The 22006-nt window shown below is 40.9% G+C and overlaps 1 protein-coding gene across 1 annotated transcript in view; it reads right to left on the bottom strand.

The window, feature by feature from the left end:
- Positions 1 to 1191: 1191 nt before the first annotated feature.
- adgb (androglobin) overlaps positions 1192 to 22006 on the bottom strand; it is a 42073-nt gene continuing 21258 nt past the window's right edge. The window contains 21 exon segments of the mRNA XM_030720861.1: positions 1192 to 1549; positions 1675 to 1858; positions 4376 to 4475; positions 4579 to 4663; positions 4858 to 5013; positions 5794 to 5927; positions 7849 to 7960; positions 9382 to 9518; positions 10429 to 10595; positions 10699 to 10886; positions 11070 to 11223; positions 11724 to 11855; positions 12567 to 12660; positions 13044 to 13100; positions 14410 to 14541; positions 14777 to 14915; positions 16970 to 17137; positions 17976 to 18090; positions 19635 to 19773; positions 20035 to 20146; positions 20550 to 20645. Of these exon segments, the coding sequence (XP_030576721.1) occupies positions 1346 to 1549; positions 1675 to 1858; positions 4376 to 4475; positions 4579 to 4663; positions 4858 to 5013; positions 5794 to 5927; positions 7849 to 7960; positions 9382 to 9518; positions 10429 to 10595; positions 10699 to 10886; positions 11070 to 11223; positions 11724 to 11855; positions 12567 to 12660; positions 13044 to 13100; positions 14410 to 14541; positions 14777 to 14915; positions 16970 to 17137; positions 17976 to 18090; positions 19635 to 19773; positions 20035 to 20146; positions 20550 to 20645 (2805 nt within the window). The 3' untranslated portion in view covers positions 1192 to 1345.

Genomic DNA, 22006 nt, shown 5'->3' with positions numbered 1-22006 from the left:
CATGCAGCAGCTCAAAATTGGACTATTTATTATTGTCTATCTTGAGACAGCACAGTGCAGGTATGTAATGAGATTTTATTAATGTCCACTAGATGGCACCCTCTTCCTTTTCATTTCCAATTTAGCTTCTCATTTTTCAGCTGATCAGCCGACTCTGAGGGATCCAGAACTAGATGCATGCTAAATATGAATCTAAGATAAAGGGCACTTTAACATATTAGATTTAAATGACCACAGAAGAAAACAAAACAAAAAAACCCAGCAGTTTAGTTTTCAGACTCTGTAGCTTTGACGTTTACCAATCGATGCCATCTTGCAGTAAAGATCTGCCACCTACCTGGATTACATTTTTCATGTGCTTCACTTTGTCTTGGTCTTGCGCAATGTGACTGTATCAGCAAGAATATATCAATCAACCAATCAATCAGTACCACTCAGCTTGTAGGAGGTTGGCTGTACCCACTATGCTTTGAGTCACGCGGTCAATATTGTGACCTTCAAGAAAACTGAAGATTGCGAGAGTATAATCAGTAATATTGGGCATCAAAGTCACAGACATTCATTTTTCAGTGCAGTGAAAGAAGGTGTTTTACATGCTTTCATACAACCATTTCAGTTTACTACAATTAAAGATCCTTCCCAGCGACGTTTGACATATAAAATGGTCAAATATGTTTGTTTTTTTTAATTCAAAATTCAGAATCTCTTAATGACTGAGAATTTAAATTTAGTAACTCAGGACGGGAAATATCACTCAAAGTTCATCCTTAACATTCATGCAATGTTTTTTCATTCATAGTGTAAACTAAAAACTAGCTTTTAGTGCCTTTTAGACCACGGCGGCATCTGTCGCACCTCCAATTCAGATTTGAGGCGAGCTCAGACATATTTTCCACTTTCAGCAGAAGAATTTGAAAACAGCTTTTTAGTAAATCCTTGTGTAGAGCAAAAACATCAAGAGGATTAACACATTTTAGAGGACAACGAATATCAGTAATTAATGCTGATTTACCTGTATTGTGTTAATGCACAATACAGGTAAAGACAAAGAACTTGCGTGCTATAATGCATTCAATATCTTATGGAATATAATTTAAATATTATAAAAGTATGAACATTTCTGTTAAACAACTTTATGAAAGAATTAATAAACACCAGAATTAGTTTAGAGTAACTTTTATTTTAGAAAGTTAAAGGCGTAGGAAAGAGACGAGAGCACCGAATCGTGCAATCAAACTTCTCATCTGATAATACGAGCAACAACGTTGTGACTGAATGAAGATAATTCAGTGTGACGAGCTGTCTGCTGAGGAGAACTGAGACTGGATGCTGGTGCCGGTGGCCATCATTTCTTCTTGCCAGCTTTCTTGGCATGTTTGTTGAGCCGCTGAGCAGAAGCAGAGGTGAGGGCTGTTTTTTCCAGAGCTGCCGACTGGGCCTCCTCCAGAGCTTGTTTCTCTTCTTGTTCCGTTTTGATGCCCGCTAGATGACAACTACTAAATGCTTCGCACGCATCGCATAGTTTCTTACAACGCTGCCCCAAGGCTGCCTGCAGACAAGAGGCAGACAGAAAGAAGTTAGAGAATTATGTCTAACCAGAGGGAAAAGCAGGTCTGTTTTACTTTGGCTCATTTTTGCAGTTTTGTTCCATTCTTCTGTCTCTCTGTCACTGACCTGCATGCTTTCATACATCTCTAGCTGACGTCTCATTAGCTCCTTCCTGCTGAACACCTCCTGTTTACTCCGCTCCAACGCATTCTCTCGGACCAGCCGGTAAGTCTGGATCTTTTCAAAGTGCTCCCTCTGCCGGGCCTCTTCTATGTGTGAGTCCATCAGCACTGGAGAATCCTTTTGGTATCTACATGTATGCACAAGAACTTAATACACTGTGTACAGCATGGTAAGTATATATACTACAGTGCTGGATCAGATATTAAACAAATATTGACTTCTCATACAATATTATAAACCTATACTGTAGTTTGCAGTTTATCCCATCTCACAAAATAGGAAAGTTTTCTGGGTCTTTTGTGAGAGTAAGGACACTGGCATGCATATGTGTTCACAAGCGTGCATCTCGATGTGCCCAGCGGTGCACCTTTGTGAGACAGATTTGTATTACGGACTAATCAGAGACCCTTTAATAAACTTAACACCTCTTTCTCTCTGCTCATATTCCAGGGCAGTGTCGAAGCCACTGGTAGCTGGACACACGTGTTGGCATGCGCAAGCGCACACTCACAGCAGGAGAGGATGGAGAGGTGATGGGAGAGGGGCACATCTCATTGGAGTAACGAGCTCATTGGGGTCCTGAAATAGCTCTCTAATTAAAAGACCCAAATATCATCTCATTTATCCTGGAGAGGGATGGACAGAGAGATGGAGGAAGGGAACAAGAGATGGTGTCAGGGAGAGTAATAAGAGACCCAGGGGGGACTGTGGAGGGAGATTCTTCCCTTTAAAACTCCTACTCTGACAACACAGACAGACACACATACACGCAAGCGGTTAATACATAGATCAATTTGAGAAGCCATCGGCTAGTCCACCCTTCAACTTTGGGGGGCTTATGGTGACGTCAGCAGATCTCCAGAACAAGATTTCTTTTTCTGTTGGTGGATCTTTTTTTAAAATCTTGTTAAAAAATGATAATACAAATCTAAATTGTCTTCAGTTTACACTGACCGTTTATCTGTATGCAACCAAAGTTTGTTCAAATATGACTGGTCACTTAATTCTTACTGGTAGCAGGCTATAAAGAGAAACCAAAATATCCCTTGCCTACAGACTCAGAAAAATTAATTGCATATATTTATTTACAGTGGGAACACATAGTTGAGATGGAAACTCATAGTTCCTTGTGACCCGAACTATGCATTGTATGAAAGATATTTATGATTAATTTGTTGGTAACTGTCACTGATTGCAGGTTCAAGGACCCAAACGCAGACTCTGGAGGCAGACTGATTCAACAGAAGGCGGGCCGTTTTTTTAAATTTTGGCTGAGTCACAGTTCAAACTAAAGCTAAAAACCAGGAGCACAAATGCAAATTTAACCCAGGAGATCACAGAGGGAAAACGTGGAGAATTTAACAGACACTGCAAGAAAGACTGAAGGGAAGACATATGGGGTGAGCAGGGAAGTGGAGACATCTGGTGTGGATAAACGAGACAATGAGGCGGGGGAAGTAAAACTAACCACAGAGCACAGGAGCTCGCCGACTACCAAAGTAAAACAGGCTCTAACTCAGAGTCACTAAACACAACACAAAACTATCCTAATAAAGGAAACAATGAGGAAACTAAGCACAAATAACAGACTTTATAAACTGTAACTAGAACTCAAATACAAGAACTAAAAGGCTTAAGATGTAAATAAACTATTGACTATTTTTGGTGTGTTGTGTACTACATCACTGTGTGCTAATGTTCAGAGTACCCACTCAAACCAAGCAAGTATCAAACACCAGAACATGAATGATTAAGTGTCAGGCTATCCATTCATCCATATACATACATATATATACATCAAGAGTATATATATATATATATATATATATACACACACACACACACACACACACACACACACCATTCACTCACATTCATACCTATTTTGAATTTAGAATCTCCAGTTAACCTGAGATGCATGTCTTTGGACTGTGGGAGGAAGCCCGAGTACCCGGAGAGAACCCAAACAAGCACAGGGTGAATACAATAAAAAAAAAAAAAAAAACGACTAGAGAAATAATTTAAAAGAATACAATATAAAAACAACAAAAATAATAAAACACTTACATGTAAATATTTTAATTACATCCATAAAGAACCAGGCACAACTAAAAATGATGTCAGTAGTTAGACTAAATAGCACCCACCTTATCTCCATACATTACACACACTGCTGTGCTCTGTCTTTCTATTGCCCTTTCAGGCCATATTAAATATACAGTCTAACGCTGCTGTTCATACTGCACCAATGGGAGCAAAGGTCATAAAGACAGGAAATTACTAACAATGTTCTGCAGATACTGTATGAACCAATCTGCTCCTGAAAACAAGGACACTGACATATTCGCGCGCGCACACACACACACACACACACACACGAAAATACCCTAACGCCTAAAGCCTTGCAGCTAACTCTTAATTCAGGCCCACAAATCTACATTAGGCAACTGGACCGCATTGTGCATATTAACCACAGGACTTCAACAGAGGGGGAAACAAAAGGATCTGTTTTAAAATACTTTCTTTGTTGGCTGTGAGTTATTTTCCCGTCTTCTAAGCTTGCATGCTGGGACAAGCTGAGCACTCAAACAGATGGTAAAAGAGTGAAAAGGAACTGAGAAGGGTAAGTACAGAAGTGGAGAACCTGGTTAAGTGACTGTAGTCCACGTGAGGATAGGAGGGGGTGCCAGTCAGCTTTTGATTGGATGGACTGGGAGGGATGTCTAGACCAGATCTTGAAGCAGCTGTAAAAGCACCAATAAGACAAGCTCTCATTCCCATTCTTTAAGTGATGAAAAAGAAAATCAGTGTCCACATAAATATGTGTAAATTTCTAAAGTATAATACCAGGGTCTTTGTTTTCCTCTGTAGCAGCTTCACCACTCGCTTTTTGCTGGACTTGGTTAAGAAATCGGAGATGAGACTGTAAAGCCTAAAAAGAAGGCACAGTGAACCGTTCTGTCTGTAGTGTATGTTTGAGTATAGATGAAGCCAACATAAATAGGAATTTTTTAATCCCATTTTTGCTAAAACTAGAAATTATGCAACATTTTAAAAAATCACACATTTTGCTTTCCAACAGAAGACAGAAAATATACTGGATTAAAATAAGGACACCTGGGTTACCTTGGCAGAGCGTCCTGGCTCAACCATCTCCCAGGCTTTTTTAATGGCTTTAATCTGGTCTATTCTTTCCGTGTCCTTCTTCACCTTAATGCCCTCAGTTTTGCTGTTGTCCGTGACAACACGCAGCATCCAGTTTGGTTTAGTTAGGTCAAGGCTCTACACAAACATACGCACACAGGGCGCAAAGCACCCACAGAAATAAAATAACACACACGCTGAGACACACAAACATTACAGCTGAAGTTTGGCTTGCTCCAGTGTCTTGCCTTTGTTTTAAACAACAGATCGTTTTTAGCTTCTTTGGAGATCATTTAGTGCCTTTTCTCCACCAAAATTGTGCTCAACAACAAAATGAAAATGAAAATGGAAGGAGATCAGTATTATAAAAACCTGCAAATGTCACTGTGCTCAGGCTTTAATGTGCAGCGCAGCTGAGAACAAAAAAGCTGCTATTACGTGGATCAGAGATTTATCGAGCGGCTATGATTCTGACTGCTAAACCAGGACTGTTATTCTGAGAATTCTGAGACTATTATTCACACTCACCATGCAGATTATACTGCACGGTGAGTGAGTTTCATACAGAGATTTGGTTCATGCTGATCTGCATTAAGTGGCATAGTTGGATGAACATCTTCGAGGAGAAGCTAACTGCACCCTCAACCCAAATGCCTCCATCCTATACTCCTTGACTAAGTCTTACATGGCAAATATCTCAGCACCTTCTATTAACAGATTACTGTGAAAAATACATTTAGATACACATGGCCTTCAATTTGAGTGCATATTGCATTTGGCATTGCTAAAGCCTGTATATACATGTGTATATAGCTTTCTATATATGCTTTTATATTTCTAGTCCTGATTTACAGTTGACAGATTTGCAGAGTTGTGGTGTTTTGTGTTGTTTGTAAGCGTGCTGTAGTAATACATTACCACTTCCTGCGTGGCAGCTGGCTTTCCTTTGTCACCTTCGGTTTTACGGTGGGTTTTGGGTGCGTTCGACTTGTGCCCGTCACGACTCGGCGTGCTAGCGGTGGATGAAAGCTTTACATCCTCAAGTTTGTTTACTACATTTTGAGGCAGAGATTAAGAAGATTAAAGTTTTCTACTGTCATCTACAAAACCTGCTGTTTATTTATTTATTTATAAATACTGGAAATTTAAATGATAAAAAATAGCATGGCTATTAGGACTAAATTATCTAATGTTCTTATTGAAAAAATGTCAAAATTTTAGATCATTTTCTTTCTAACCATGCATGTTCATAGACTTTAAAGAATATCAGGTGTTCACATTCTACTCAAAAAAGTAAAGCTCATCTGAAGTAGGGGACTGTGACACTGGCCGTGCAGTGCATGCGCTGTGCGGCTGAACATGTGCTAGATGGCACTGTTGCACTTTAAACCTGACTCGGATTCAATCCCCAGCTTAGATGAAGCATTAACTCACTTCTCTGATATAGAGGCGTAATAATCCATCATTTAGCTGACACCCTGCCATTCTGCCTGAAGAGCTTTGGTGAATGCTCAATGACTTACTCCTATCTCGAGTCATGAAAAAATTAAGTGCTAAAACTGAATGTAAATATCAATCTGTGTTGTTGTAATTCAGTCCAAAAAAAAGGATACTGAAAACTGATTTAAGTTGGGCGTGCTTGAAGAAAGTGTTAAGAAAAACTGCTGTGTGTTCTCATGGTAACGCTGTAAAGAAATGAGGCTGGCTCCTTTAGCAGTAGGACTTTAAGCAAATATGTGAAGACGTGCATGCATTAAACATATGCAGTGTCTTTTTTTTTTTTTGACTGCAGCTTGTTAAACTGCCTGTTAAAGAGGTTTCAAAGCTTGGTGTTTCACATGTAGTGCATGCTTATCCATGTAGCATGTAGGGAGCATGATCAAGGGCAGAGCCTCACCACTGAGACAGAGTTAAACTGGGTGAAATTAATTCACTTTCCTGCTGAGATATTTCCCAGGGCACCAAAGGGCAAGAGCCAGCTTCATTTGACATCCCACTGACCCATTTTCATAAGCTTAGGGAAAACACAGAGGGTTTGTGTGGACACTGGTATATACATAGATAGATGTAGACTAATGTGAGCGTATGCTGGCAAAAATCTTAACGTGGTCACATACATTTATGAAGGGAAATGACATGGAAACGGACAGATAAACATTGTATATTTAGGGCACTATCAAATTACATTTTATACACTGACATACACACACGCGTCACCTATGGATTTCATACCATGTGAACTGAATAACTAAATGGGTAAGTATATGGAATATTGCCATCAGCCACAAGGAAAAAACAATGAGAATTCAATGATAGCAAACTGGCTTTTCTCTCCAGACATTCATGCACGCTTTCCCCATGCAGCACCCCATTCAAATCAGCATCGACAGATGCTGCGATTATATGATCCCCTTCAATTTTTTTAAAGAAGCTTCAACCAATTTCAAAGCCCTGATTTTTCAATTGATCCAATTTGTATAGCACGATTAAAGACAGAGAATCAGAGCTGGTGGCAGAGGACAGGATTATTGCCACAGCCAGCGACCACTGGGCACAAGAAATCACACTCTGTGATCTGCAAAAGCAGCTGCATTCATTTGGCTTTCATTAGACTTGTGATTACAGGCCTATGGCAAGTGGAAGCAAAGAATAAACTGCGTCTGCCTTGGCCCCTGACACTGCCTACTGAGTATCACCCACATTTCAGACTGAGCACAAAATAAACTGTGCAAAAACAAACATTAAGGGCTTAGTGGAAAATCCATTCAGAACCCAGTGCTTAAATGCTGACAACATTTTGACTGCAATAATAAAAATGAAACTGCTTTATGGACCATTACAGGCATATTTGGGGAAGATTCATGGAACTATACTGAATTATCTAACCATAAGGAAAAAGATGCAAACAGGGTTTCTTTCTTGGCTATCTCCTTGGAAACTGAAGTGGTAATAGTGAATGTCCTAAGCATGTACCTCGTGTCTCATTGTTCTCCGAGTCTTTGACTGAACGGGCAAAAGCCAGCTGAGAATCATCCAGATGCCAGGTCTTATAAAGCACCTCTGCCTGCACCACATACTTGTGATCCTGTGAAACACAGACAGTCAGTGTATAACACCCCCACTGGAGTACAATATAATGTGTACACACAGATATACACATTACAAAAGAAAAGCATACATGGCCTGATGTACGCAGCATACAAAACTACAAACTAAAGCCAACATGACTTGATGATATACTGTAAACATACACCTGCTAACTTTGGAAGTGCTCATACTTCAAGGAGATAAAAAGACCCAAAACTCACTTTGCTGTTGTGGTGAACACGTAAAGCACATGTTTACCAGGAAAGGAGAGTGAAGGCAGAGGGCTAGTTAGCCAAGATTATATCACAGTAAACTCCCACATCCATCACGCTGAATAGAAAGGACAGAATTTAGACAAAACTCCAAGAAGTAACTCAAGCGAACAAGGAAACAGAAAAAGGACTATAAAAATATAAAACTGCTGTATTTTGGGGTTTTTTCATTCGCTTACACATATCTTTGAGTCCACCCCCCAACCCCCGATTACAATTAATCTACCGTTACAAAGCATCATTATGTGTGTTGTGTGTGTCCCTGTGGCAAACAACAGTGCTCTATTCACTGATCCTCTGCTTTAAGTCTTTACCTGTTCTAAGCTCTAATCAATAGCTGCTATCAGTGCGGTCTGCCATGATCTGTTTCAGTGCTACTGACTCACAGAAAAAGGACTTAAACCACACGCAGGCCATAACCAAAGCAAACGTCTTAATAGGTCTATAAAATTATATGTCATTGTAGGCTTAATTCACTGCTTTAACTGAGACATTAACTGTGTGTGATTGTGAGAGTTTGCTGAGGAAACACCAAAGGGATTAATGCTCACCAGATGCATCGCTGGAAGAAAAATTTCGCAGCAGAAGAAAATAATAATAATAAAAAAATCGTAACAACCTCTGTTCATTTTCCATTACATCTGTTGTATGTGTGTGTGTGTGTGTGTGTGTGTGTGTGTGTGCGCATATGAATGTGTGATGGCACACACCTATAGAACATTATATATGCTTTTGCAACCTTTAAACTACGAGAACAGGTCTGTTAGATGGGGTAGGTGAGGGGGGGTCTTCAGACATTACAGTGAGTCATAAATCATGCACAAATCACTGCTCCCTGACAAGCACTGATAAGTCAGACAGTAACAAAACCACCCCGCCAGTTTCTGCTGCTCTCCTCTTCTTGTCAAATTGTGTCTCTGAGAATGTGAGTGTGGGTGAGTGTAAATTTGCGTGCGTGTGCACGCACGTGTGTGTGTGTGTGTGTGTGTGTGCGCTACAGGCGTAATCTGGCAGAAAAAAATGATATCAACAGGCAGCAAACACGTGGGTGAGAAACACAGAGAGGGAAAGTGAGATGCCCGTGCAAGTGAGAATAGTTAAGTGTTTGAGCAACAGCAGATACCACGCAGACAGTTGTCAGTGATACCATAGTCTCTGTGGGAGGCTGGTACTGGTCAGATGAGGAGTTAGATTTTTTAACTGCACTGTCTTCTCCATCTTTTAACAGGGAAGTGTTTTGGGGGGGAGGCTGCTCCTGTTTCTTCTCTTCTGTACAACTTGAGTCTGTAACAAAAAATGGAACCTATTAACGCTGATAAAAGACAAGAGTAATTAATACACTAGTAAATATGTTCAAAACATTCTAGCAACTTCTCTAAATAAGTGCAACATTTTAAAGCCCTTTTCTTCTTATTTTAACATTTACATAAGTCTCAATAACAGGTACAGTTCCAGCATAATAGGTCTGCTCACGGATTCTAAGGTTGGTCAAGGGTGGGTTTGTGCTGTGCTATCGGTACATTGAGATGTGCTTCCAAAAAATGCATAATTTGATTTAAAAATCGGAGAGGAGAATTTTTACTCAGGCATATAAATATGGGAGAGAGAACAAAAAAGTAATGTATAAAATGTTTTCCGAAAAACAAAACTAATAGGCAAAAGGTCAGGAGAAATGGGAAAATCCTTTAATAACCTTAATGGGCATTTTGTAGAAACTGCTAGCTAGCTGAGCATTGTTGGACAGCTGGAAGATGGAAAAAAAAAAAAGACATAAGGCAGGGTAATCACAAGTCTAATAGTATAGTATATACTATTTACATGTGCTGTATGTAATATATATATATATATATATATATATATATATATATATATATATATATATATATATATATATATATATATATATATATATATATATATATATATATATATATATATATATATATTATACACACACACACTTGCAATGTTGACAGCTGAATCCCAATTTTGCACCCCCCCCCCCCCCATACTGTACATTTGACATGTGTGTGATGCATCTGTCTTGTATATCACAGATGAAAGAGATGCTGCCCCTGTACTGTAACTTTCTGCCACACAGTCAAAAGGTCTCATATCTTCTGCCAGACGAATTTCAATCCACAATGCTCTCGTTAATTATTTGCTTTGGTTACTGCACCTAATGACTCCTCACCTTTGTTTGCCAGGAAGAAAAAAGCGGGAATCACCACACAGCCCTTTCCAGTTTTGCTGGCCATTTGTTTCTCATGGTCTAGAATTGACAGACGTATCAATACATCTGGCTGGGAAGTCTGAAGCTGAATGGTTCCTAGAATGTTTGTTGTTACATGTACACTGTAACTGTAAAAAGTTTGACATCACAGCATTAGTCTCTCAAAGCATTCCCGTTTTTACCCTTTTATTAACTTTAAAAGAAAAACTGTACACCCTGTGATTCTCTTACCGACATATAAGATTTTTGTCATTGGGAATGTAATAATCCCGGAATTCCTTTACTGAGAATGTACTGACTGGAGTCTCACGGGACATCTTTGGAAGGGGTTCTTTTGAGCCAATCAAGCGCATCCTCCACTTTGCACCAATAGTGGGTAATTCAGGTGTGACAGCCTCTGCTACGAAGGTATAACCAAGCTGGGTCAAGGGATAGAGAGGTCATCATAAAATGATGTTTTTATTTTAGAAGGGGGGTGTTTGACAGATGATAACACGAAAAAGATTTTTCTATGTATAATGCTGAAAATGGTCAAAAAAGGAACCACGTACACACACACACACACAAAATGAGCTGTTTTCAGTTGTTTCATATCCACATACCTTATTGGGTTGATAGACACGGGGTGCTACTCTGTTGAAGACCAGGTCCACCTCCTTTCCTGTGTCATTATTTATGACATGCAGCAGACAATTAGGGATTGGTGAATAGACCTTTAGTACCACCAGCATCTCCTCAGAAACCAGGAAAACCTCTCTATGAGCCAAATAAAAATGAAGTCGATGAAACTATATCACATTCTAATACTTACAATTCTTTCTCAAAATGAGTGGTGGGGTAAAATGTGAAATATCTTTCTAAACTTCATTTAGCTTTTCCAGCATAAATCTGAACTAAATACAGTACTCAAAGATGAGACATTACATAAGAAGGAAACATGGCAGTTCTAAAGAAAAATGTATGTGTAACACCAAAGATAACACTTGTCCTAAACCTGACCCAAAGCCCTGACACATGTGAATAAAAAGTTTGGGTCTCAATTTACTGTATCCATAACCTGAGTTAGCACAGTGGTATTCTTTTGTGGGTAGTATCAGAATTTGAGAGGACTGAGCCATTAATAAAGCTCTAACATCATATAAGCTTGCACATTCATTGCAAAACTGTAATTTTCAAGGAGGAACACGATGGCTGTTGAGTGACAAGACTTGCTTCTAAAGGATTACAATGTTCTAAAGTCTACAATGTTCTCTAACCTAAAGACCAAGACCCACGAGCTGACTGTGTCTGGAAGAGAGACGGTATAATCAGCAAAGGTGAGCCTGGTCGATTCATCCTGTAGATATGGGTAGAGGTTTCCATTCCTCTTCGAATTTTTGATGATATACCTGTGCAAGAAATGCAGAAAATGCACATTTAGAAAGTTCAGCTTAAAATAAAACCATGTCATGAATACATAGTTTTAATTTAAAATAAAGCTATGCACCCATGACATAGTCCCCGAAAACAATCTACAGCTCCTTCTTGAGCAGACGAGATGCACTTTGCTTTTCAGTGTGATCTTTGACTTAAGTGGTCATTTCTGTCAGTTAAGAAAAACACATGCTCAAAGGATCACGACAAGCCCCCCCCCACACACACACACACACACACACACACACACACATTCACCGTACACACATTGATTGAGCTTTTAATGCCCATGCACACACACACATCCCCAGGCAGCAGGTCATTCGGCAGACGCTGCTAGCTGATTGGAACGGGGAGAGTATAAACAGCAGATGGTACCACTGGGAAAAGATGGAACACAATGTGGAAAATGCTCCCTGCATGGCCCCCACAGGCTGCCACAACCAGGAGAGGGAGCAGATTCTGGGCATGCAGTGCAACAGAGAGGCTAAACGCATGCCATGCAATATACACAGCACTGGCACTGGACTGCATTCACATTGCTTTCATGTTTTTTCAAATATTTGTGTTAACAAAAATCTGATATGTTAGCACGAGTCACAATGTATGTGCACAAATAGAAATATATATAATTTTTTTTTAACTTACAGTCACTGCACTTTTACAAACCTAATTTGTAAATTTACCTTAGCAAGAAAGCGGCATGTTTGTGTGTATCAGATTCAACCTTCGGCCACACGTCTGAAAGGATCTTGGACGCACTGAGGTTCTCCTTCGTTCCTGGATGACATGAGCACATGCACAGAAAAGCAGTCTCTATTAAAGATGAAAGACAATCCATGTTGCTGTCAAACACATGAAAAAATAATTGAAGTTGGCCTAGATCAGAGTGGGAAACAGAAATTGCAAAGTGCATTTTTGCTCCATTCAGTGAGATGTTGATAGGAGAAGATTATTCTCACCTTGACACTAATGTTAACACTCCTCTCACCAGACAGGTAACCCATCTGACAGAACAGAATCTTTGACAACAAATGTAATCCTACGTGCAAGTAAGAGAAATGCTCAGAAGAGATTGCTGAATGCTAGATTTTTTTTCCACATATTTACATATGGTAAAGGTGTCCTCAGTTTCTTTTTTTCTAGTGGGACTCCAAACTAACCTTTATAATGAACCAAGACCGGCAACTGCGAGATGACAAAGGGGGAAAAGACAAATGCTAAAAGAATGGAAGGAAAGAGAGCAAAAACAAAAGGAGAGAGCATAAATTTCAGGGAAACACTGAGGTGTTTGAAGTAGACCGTGTCATGAACAAGCGCTGTGGCCATCTAAGATAAGAAAATGCCAGTTCTTACATGCTTTGAATGAACGGATTCTCAAAGTGTTGTTAGACAGTCAGTGTTATTATGAGTGCAACTCTAAAAGCTGCACTTTGTCCTTTGCCTAGTCATGAAAAAAGATTTGAGAGAACTTAATTGTGTTAGGCCAATTTCATAAAAGTCAAGCTGTTCAGTTTGTGCATGTACACAGGCTCATACTAATGCCACACGACCACCAGCGTTATATTTTAGCAGTGCTGGCAGATGGATGCTAATGATGTGGGTACTTTGGATGTCTGAGATGCTCAAGCCACATTTTCAAGCAATGGGAAATTAAGCCCACTCTCATTTATGCTGTACTACAGCGCTGCTTTAGGCAAATCCTGCATTAATGAAACTGTCCATACACCCATATGTACAAGTTCCTCAGAGGGGTCACAGTGTCATGTGCTGTTGCCCGGAGAAGACACAGCAATAAACAGAGATGTGCAGGATATCACCTACAGTGTTTCCTCGGGAATCAACAAACAGTGACGGACCTTCTCATTAAGATAATTACTGTTACGTTAACTCAAAAAACATATCAAAATATTTTAGCTAAAACTGAGGAAAATCTCTAATTTGCCATAAAATGGCTCAAAAGCAAAGCTGAGACTAAAATGGTACATTATTTCAAAGCAAGACTGCCGAACATATTTTCAGATGAAGAGCCGCTCGGCACTGTCTCTCTGTAATCTCTCATTTTTTCCTAGAAAGTGTCCACTGTTTCCGTGTCTCCTCTTCCCTGTTTTTCTCTTGATGTCACTAATGAACGTCATTTGGTGATTCTGGAATGTTGTTTGCACATGTGTATGATGTGCAGGTTTCCTCTACGTCTGTGTATTCCCAATGTGGCTAGCCTCCATCCTTCAGGGTTTATTAGTAAGAGAGGCCGTCTCATCTATACATATTTGTGTTGCTGCTCAGGAGCTCGATTTATGCCAGCAGGCTAAATCATACCGTGAATGCAGAACTAGGTGTCTTGTGTTGGTGTGTGTGTGTGTGTGTGTGGTGGTGGTGGTGGGGCTGGAAAATAAATGATAATCTACAAATGAAACACAGACCATCTTGTGTTTATGTGGGTCTTTTTGTTCATATTTTAGTTGATATAATATATTCTGTGCGCGCGCGCGTGTGTGTGTGTGTGTGTGTGTACATGCAACTGTTTACCAGGTTTTGAGGCATTAAGGATCTTGCGCACCAAGTGCCCTCTGAATCCAGCCTGCAGAATGGTCACTGCCTTGACCTCTCTGTCTGTTGGCCTCCTGTCTCTCCACATTTCTGGGGGCTCTGAATTTGCATCTACTTATCAAAGCAGAATGAGGGCATAAAACAGCAAACTGTGGGTGAAAATGAATTAATGAAAAGAAACGAAATAGCATTTAATCAAAGACATATTTATTTAATATTATTTTAATTTTATGTGCAGCTGAAACCTTATAGTATTTTTTTAATGACTTTGACAATTACATGTTTTATCTATGTACTTTTATGTACACAACATGAGAAGATTTGCAAGCAAACAACTGGCACCTACGTGTAGGGGCGTATTCTTCAGGGTTTGCAGTGAAGCGTGAAGGGTTGGCAGTGAGAGCCTGTACAGCAAACTGCTCCTCTGCTTTCAGCTTCCTCCCCAGAGCCTCACCCAGCATGTGGTAAACTGCCAAGTTAAACACCTGTAAACACCAGCACACATAGAGTCATGGTAAAAAGAAACATAACAAAAATTAATCTGGTCATAAGCAGGCCTTAAAACTAGGTAAATACAACCTGAGATGAACACCGACACACAGCATATTACAACATGTCATTATTTACTTAACAAAAACAAAGCCAAAATGCAGAAGCAGTGTGTGAAAATCTAAGCACACTTTTACTACTTCTATGGGAATTCAGAGGGTAAGTAGCAGCCAGGAGCTACTAAACAAATGGACTTGATTAGCGGATCATCAGTACATGTAAGTGTGACCCTTCAGGTGTGTGTTAACACAATGCCAAGGAGGAAAGACAGCAGCAATGAGCAATTAAAAAGGATGTACTTTTTTTTTTTTTACCACGACTGTACATTTTATACCATTGTAACTATATAACTTGTGACAGGCCATGTCTTCATAAAACATAAGCCATAACTTCTAGAACTAAAAGTCCTCCCTGTGTAGGAGGGTTGTTAGGCTCCACAACTTTAAAGAACTGCATGGGTGAGATTGTATTTAAGTTGCCTAAACACAGGTACATTACGGGAGTTAACAGGATCCTAAAGCAGTCAGAAATGATTATTCCTCAGGACTGCTGTAAATCCTCTCAAGGATATTCGAGTGTGCGTGGGAGTTTGCCCAACCAGTCTACATGTGCTTTGTGGACTTGGAGAAGGCATTCGACCGTGTTCCTCGGGGTGTTCTTTGGGAGGTTCTGCGGGAGTATGGGGTGTCTGGCCCATTGTTGCGGGCCATTCAGTCCTTGTACAACCACAGTGAGAGCTTGGTCCGTATAGCCGGTAATAAGTCGGATTTGTTTCCTGTGGGTGTTGGACTCCGTCAGGGCTGCCCTTTGTCACCGATTCTGTTCATAATTTTTATGGACAGAATTTCTAGGCGTAGCCAGGTGGCGGAAGGCTTCTTCCTTGGTGGCCTCAGAGTCTCATCTCTGCTTTTTGCAGATGATGCGGTTCTGTTGGCTTCATCAGGGGGGGGCCTCCAGCTCGCAGTGGAACGGTTCGCAGCCGAGTGTGAAGCGGCTGGCATGAGAATCAGCACCTCTAAGTCTGAGGCCATGGTCCTCAGCCGGAAAAGGGTGGAGTGCCATCTCCGGCTCAGGAACGAGTTCTTGCCTCAAGTGGAGGAGTTTAAGTATCTCGGGGTCTTGTTCACGAGTGATGGGCGAAGGGAACGGGAGATCGACAGGCGGATCGGGGCTGCTTCTGCAGTGATGCGGACGCTGCACCGGTCCGTCGTGGTGAAGAGGGAGCTTAGCGTAAAAGCGAAGCTCTCGATTTACCGGTCGATCTACGTTCCTACCCTCACCTATGGTCACGAGCTTTGGGTAGTGACCGAAAGAATAAGATCGCGAATACAAGCGGCAGAAATGAGTTTCCTTCGAAGGGTGGCTGGCCTCTCCCTTAGAGATAAGGTGAGGAGTGCGGCCATCCGGGAGGGGCTCAGAGTAGAGCCGCTGCTCCTCCACATCGAAAGGAGCCAGTTGAGGTGGCTCGGGCATCTGATTAGGATGCCTCCTGGCCGCCTCCTGGGTGAGGTGTTCCGGGCATGTCCCACCGGGCAGAGGCCCCGTGGTAGACCCAGGACACGCTGGAGAGATTATGTATCTCGGCTGGCCTGGGAACGCCTTGGGGTCCCTCCGGATGAGCTGGAGGAGGTGGCTGGGGAGAGGGAAGCTTGGGCTTCTCTGCTTAGGCTTCTGCCCCCGCGACCCGGCCCCGGATAAGCGGAAGAAAATGGATGGATGGATGGATGGATGGATGGACTGCTGTAAATCAATGTCATTTAAGCTACACTTGTACAATAGTTAAACATATCTGCTCAATAATAGTTTATGGAAGTTCAAAGCAGTAAATTATCTAATCTGAATTAAAGACATGGCCTAATAACAGTAGAATGTATTTTTCGTCATGTAGAATTAGGAGCTGTCAGCTGTCAATGAATTGCCCACAGTATAAAGGATACTAAGGTATTCACTGTACATATAATCTAACTGTGTACCACCAAGAGCGAGCTACCTTGCAGTGTTCCCATTTTTCCAGGGTGGTGCTGATGTTTTGGGGACAGTGAGTCTCTTCCAGGATCTTTCTGATTGCTGGCTGCTCCTGCTCATCACTAAAGGAAGCCACCAATCTGGACAGAGCCCTAAAGATAGAATGGGCCTGCTCAGTGAAACGAGCACTTTCCTGCCCAAAGAGAAAAGCAGTCGGGAAGCATTTCAGTTTTGTTCAGTGCTGTGACCTAAACAGAAAGAGTATAAAACGGGACTGGAATACCAATACAATCTGGTGCATCTTCATAATGAAGCAAATCAAAATTGTTTATAGGACACTTGCTATATACATACACGGTGCTAGACTAAGGATAAACAATCAACAACAAAAAAATGATGAAACATATGCATTCAGCTACACAAACGCAAGGCTAAAAGTGTGAAAGCAGAATCACTGTCTAACATGATGTGATTTTTTAAATTGAAGCTGGAGTATACCACATTCAAAAATGCCACAGCGAGGACATTGCAACAAGGGCAATGTTATCCTTTCTGTCACTATGTTCCCAGTAAGCTCTGTTCTTTTTTTTAATAATGTGGTGATTTAGGTTGAAAGGTTGTATATATCCTCTCCTGTTTTTAGTTTCCTTCTTATTTTTTTTCAGTTTCGGTCATTTCTCCGCAAAATATCACAAGACATGTTTTTAAATTTAGAGGGCTAGTTACTTCATGTGTTTAATCAGCCTCTATATTTCTCAGTCAATGTGCGCCCCTTTGAACCCTTTTTGTTTTACGAAGATTGTATCACCAAAGGGATCATTTCTATTTTTGTGAATTTTCCTGGACACAAAAGAAAATGAAAGCAGCAGACATATCGCCTTACATCAGAAATGTGAAGGTGTATCTATCTAGTAGCAGCATGCAGCAGAAAACTGGTGCAGGATAATATGCTGAAAGGAGGCCGATCACTCTGAAAACTACCTCTTACTATATTGGAATTGCTGTCATTGTGAACTGATAACTACAGGCACCTTTGTAAGGTGTGGCATGATGGTTTCTTCCTCTCCAAAGATGAATGGTGTCTTGCTGCAAAGATGGACATGGTAACCCAATGCTGCATTTATGTGGATGCACAGCACATGCCTCCTGAGGGGAAGAGAACAGAAAAACTGCATTCTGGAAGCAATCACACATTTCCTGCACTTTCCTAAAAACCTGTGGTTCCCAGCCTATTTGGCTTGTGACCTTTTAAAGAGTGGCTAAGTCGGCACACGGCAGGCTAGACGTGTTGTCATTAGTTCAATCACAGAGTGATGTTTCTTTCTTAGATTTAACTATAAAACCATCTAACTCTCTGTGACGCCACTGTTTTTGATAAGAGAAACTACAAAATCAAAGGGAAACCCCTTTTCTTTCTTAAAATTAGAACTGCAGTCTTTCTGTCAAGTAATACTGACTAGGTCACACAGTCAGAGGTGCGGTAGCCTAATGTCCTCTCTGCCAAGTACCAAGCTGAGTTCACAGGGCCTGGTCAGGCATGAGAGCGTGGAGCTCCACTTTCTTGGCCCCATTAGCTTTACATAATTTAGCCATCACAGCCTAACTAGATGGATGAGCACTGAGGCAGAGCTGGGCTAGTGCTGTAGAAACATTCAAAAGGTAATGAGAGAAAAGAAGATGAGGTGTATGGGAGAGAGGACAGCAAGAAGAAACAAAAATAGAAAGTGAGACAAAAGAGTAGGCTTAAAAACAAGTTACGATGGAAAAAAAAAAAAACTTGTTAAAATCAACAGCATCATGTCAGCGAAGAGACCGTAAAGTGTAACATTTGAAGACGGGCATAGATAGAGAGCTTTAAAAATGACTGCTGCCCAGAAGCAATATCAGATATTACGTCTTTTGGAGATAATAATATGAGGCGAATGGGCATGGTTAGCTGAGTGTTATGTGTGTGATTATGGCTCAGTGGTAATTGCACTCCTCCATACCTGCACCTGACCCCAGAAACTAGGCCCTCTGCTTCTAGGCCAAGTCACACCCAATAATAGAGACTAGGACAGATGCTTTTTACTGCTTTTCAGAGCATCTGAGGTAGGCAGATATCCTCTGCAGGGTACCCTCTGCAGGATATTCTACAGCTATGCAGAGCAGATCTTTGCTTAGCTGTAGAAATCCCAACAAGTGTGAAATATGCACATTTTCTTCTTTGTCAAAAGATCTCAAGGGTGCTGTACCAAAAAAAAAAACTATCAGCCATTATTAGAACAAGTTCTCATGATGACAATTACATATCGCTTAGGGTAATTTAGGGTTATGAGTGTAAATGTGAACGTGGAGAAATGAAGTGTGAAGAAAAGTGGAAAGAGATGATATTTTTGATGTGTCAATAAATAGCATGAAAATATAGTCAAAAGATAAGGTTTAAGGCTGCATATTTATGAGATTAGGCTATACACAACTGTAAAGCTTTTACCTAGTATCATGTATTGAGTGTAAAGTTTTATTAGGAACACATGGTATCAGCAAAATCCTAGGTACAAGAATCAAAAGTGCTGCTATATCACATGCAGTATGCTGCATATGAAGCATAGTAAGGTCATACTGCCATGCTGTTACTGCAAATTTGATCTAAGCTTATAATTTTGATCAAAATATTATGCATTTCTTAATATTAATCAGTTATGTCCTACCCTGGGGGTAAGTTTAACACAGCTGCCTTTGTGGAGGTGGTCTTGATGGAGAGAACTGGCAGCTGAGACTGCAGACTTGTCCAGGAGTGTGGCAGGGCAATGAGAACTGCAGACCTACGTGCTGCTGACATTTCCTGTTCTATAAAAGTGGAGAAAGAAAAAAGTGCATTGGTGGCACTCTGCAGGCATATAACACAATCATAGTGGTTCATATTCATAAAATAAAAGTCCAACCTGTAGATTAAATGTGGTTTCGATATATGGTTTGTGTATGCTGACAAGGAGAATCACACGTTCGTGTGTGTGTGTGTGTGTGTGTGTGTGTGTGTGTGTGTGTGTGTGTGTGTGTGTGTGTGTGTGTGTGTGTGTGTGTGCATAGCATGTGTTGATAAGCCCTTACTCTCCTTGGCAGTATGTCCCCAGAGAAGAAGAGCAGAGAAGCTGATGAGGATCTGGGAAGGTTGTAGGCTGTCCACACACAGGTAATAAGTGCCTCTCAGCTCTGGACACTGCTGGAAGAAACACACATACAGACACGGAAAAGAACAATTGGAAGAGAGAAAGAGCAGAAAGCCATAGGGAGACATGGCAGATAAACTGATAGAAGGGTGGCTTAGTGGAACAGAAGTTGAAGGAAAATTCAGAGGAGAGAAGAGAGCAAGGTGGTGGGGGATTAAAATAGATAGAAAAAAAAACAGGTGAAGGCTTCTTAGTGGCACCTGAATAAGAGATACTGAGACAGAGGATTAAGTAATGTAAGAAAAATGAGCTGGTGAGAAAGGCAAATCAGGAGACAAAGAAAGGGGAAGACAGACAGAGACCAAAAGGGTCAGAAAGCATGCTCTTTTTTGAAATAACAAGCTAAGTCAATTCTAAGTGTGCATATGGGTGTGTTTCTGTTGTTTACATGCGTACTTGAAGGCTTGCTACAGACAGGGATCCAGTGCTAAGAGACTGTGTAGATGATCCATTGCTTTTGAAGGCTACTGTTGTTTTGGACAGGACAGCATTCTGCAGATAACAACAGTGTAGTTAATTGCACTATATCCCATACAATTCTCAGTATTACAGTGATATGCCAAAGTTTGGGCACCCCTGATAATTTTCATGATTTTCCTTTATAAATCATTGGTTGTTCGGATCAGCAATTAAATCCATCATATAGCAGATGAACACAGTGATATTTGAGAAGTGAAATGAAGTTTGTAGGATTTACAGAAAGTGTGCAATAATTATTTAAACAAAATTAGGCAGGTGTATAAGTTTGGGCACCCCAACAGAAAAATTACATCAATATTTAGCAGATCCTCCTTTTGCAGAAATGACAGCCTCTAAACACTTCCTATAGCTTCCAATGAGAGTCTGGATTCTGGTTGAAGGTATTTTGGACCATTCTTCTTTCCAAAACATCTCCAGTTCAGTCAGGTTTGATGGTTTCCGAACATGGACAGCCCACTTTAAATCACACCACAGATTTTCAATAATATTCAGGTCTGGGGACTGAGATGGCCGTTCCAGAACATTGTACTTGTTCCTCTGCATGAATGCCTTAGTAGATTTTGAGCAGTGTTTAGGGTCGTTGTCTGGTTGAAGTATCCATCCCTGGCGCAACTTCAACTTTGTCACTGATTCTTGAACATTGTTCTCAAGAATCTGCTGATATTGACTGGAATAAAGGTAGCGCCGGTAAAACGGCTGCACGACCTCAGACACCTGTCGCCCGGATGGGTGTTCTGGAACGCAAATTTCGTTATATGTTTACATATAATGACAATAAAGTCTTCTTGAATCTTGAATCCATGCAGCCCTCAACAAGATTCCCAGTACCTGCACTGGCCACACAGCCCCACAGCATGATGGAACCGCCACCAGGTAGCAAGTGTTTGTTTTGGAATGCTGTGTTCTTTTTCCGCCATGCATACCGCCCCTTGTTATGTCCAAATAACTCAATTTTAGTTTCATCAGTCCACAGCACCTTATTCCAAAATGAAGCTGGCTTGTCCAAATGTGCTTCATCAGACCTCAAGCGACTCTGTTTGTGTGCAGAAAAGGCTTCTTCTGCATTACTCTCCCATGCAGCCTCTCCTTGTGCGCTGAATAGTTGAACAATTGCACAGTGACACCATCTGCAGCAAGATGTTGTGGGTCTTTGGAGCTGCTCTGTGGGTTGACTATGACTGTTCTCACCATCCTTCGCCTCTGCCTATCTGAGATTTTTCTTGGCCTGCCACTTCAAGCCTTAACTAGAACTGTGCCCGTGGTCTTCCATTTCCTCACTATGTTCCTCACAGTGGAAACTGACAGCTGAAATCTCTGAGAGAGCTGTTTGTATCCGTCCCCTAAAACGTGATGTTGAACAATCTTTGTTTTCA

Source organism: Archocentrus centrarchus, chromosome 24, assembly GCF_007364275.1.
Source record: "Archocentrus centrarchus isolate MPI-CPG fArcCen1 chromosome 24, fArcCen1, whole genome shotgun sequence".
NCBI lineage: Eukaryota > Metazoa > Chordata > Actinopteri > Cichliformes > Cichlidae > Archocentrus > Archocentrus centrarchus.
The sequence above is the reverse complement of the archived record's forward strand: the minus strand, read 5'-3'. Positions and strand labels throughout refer to the sequence as shown.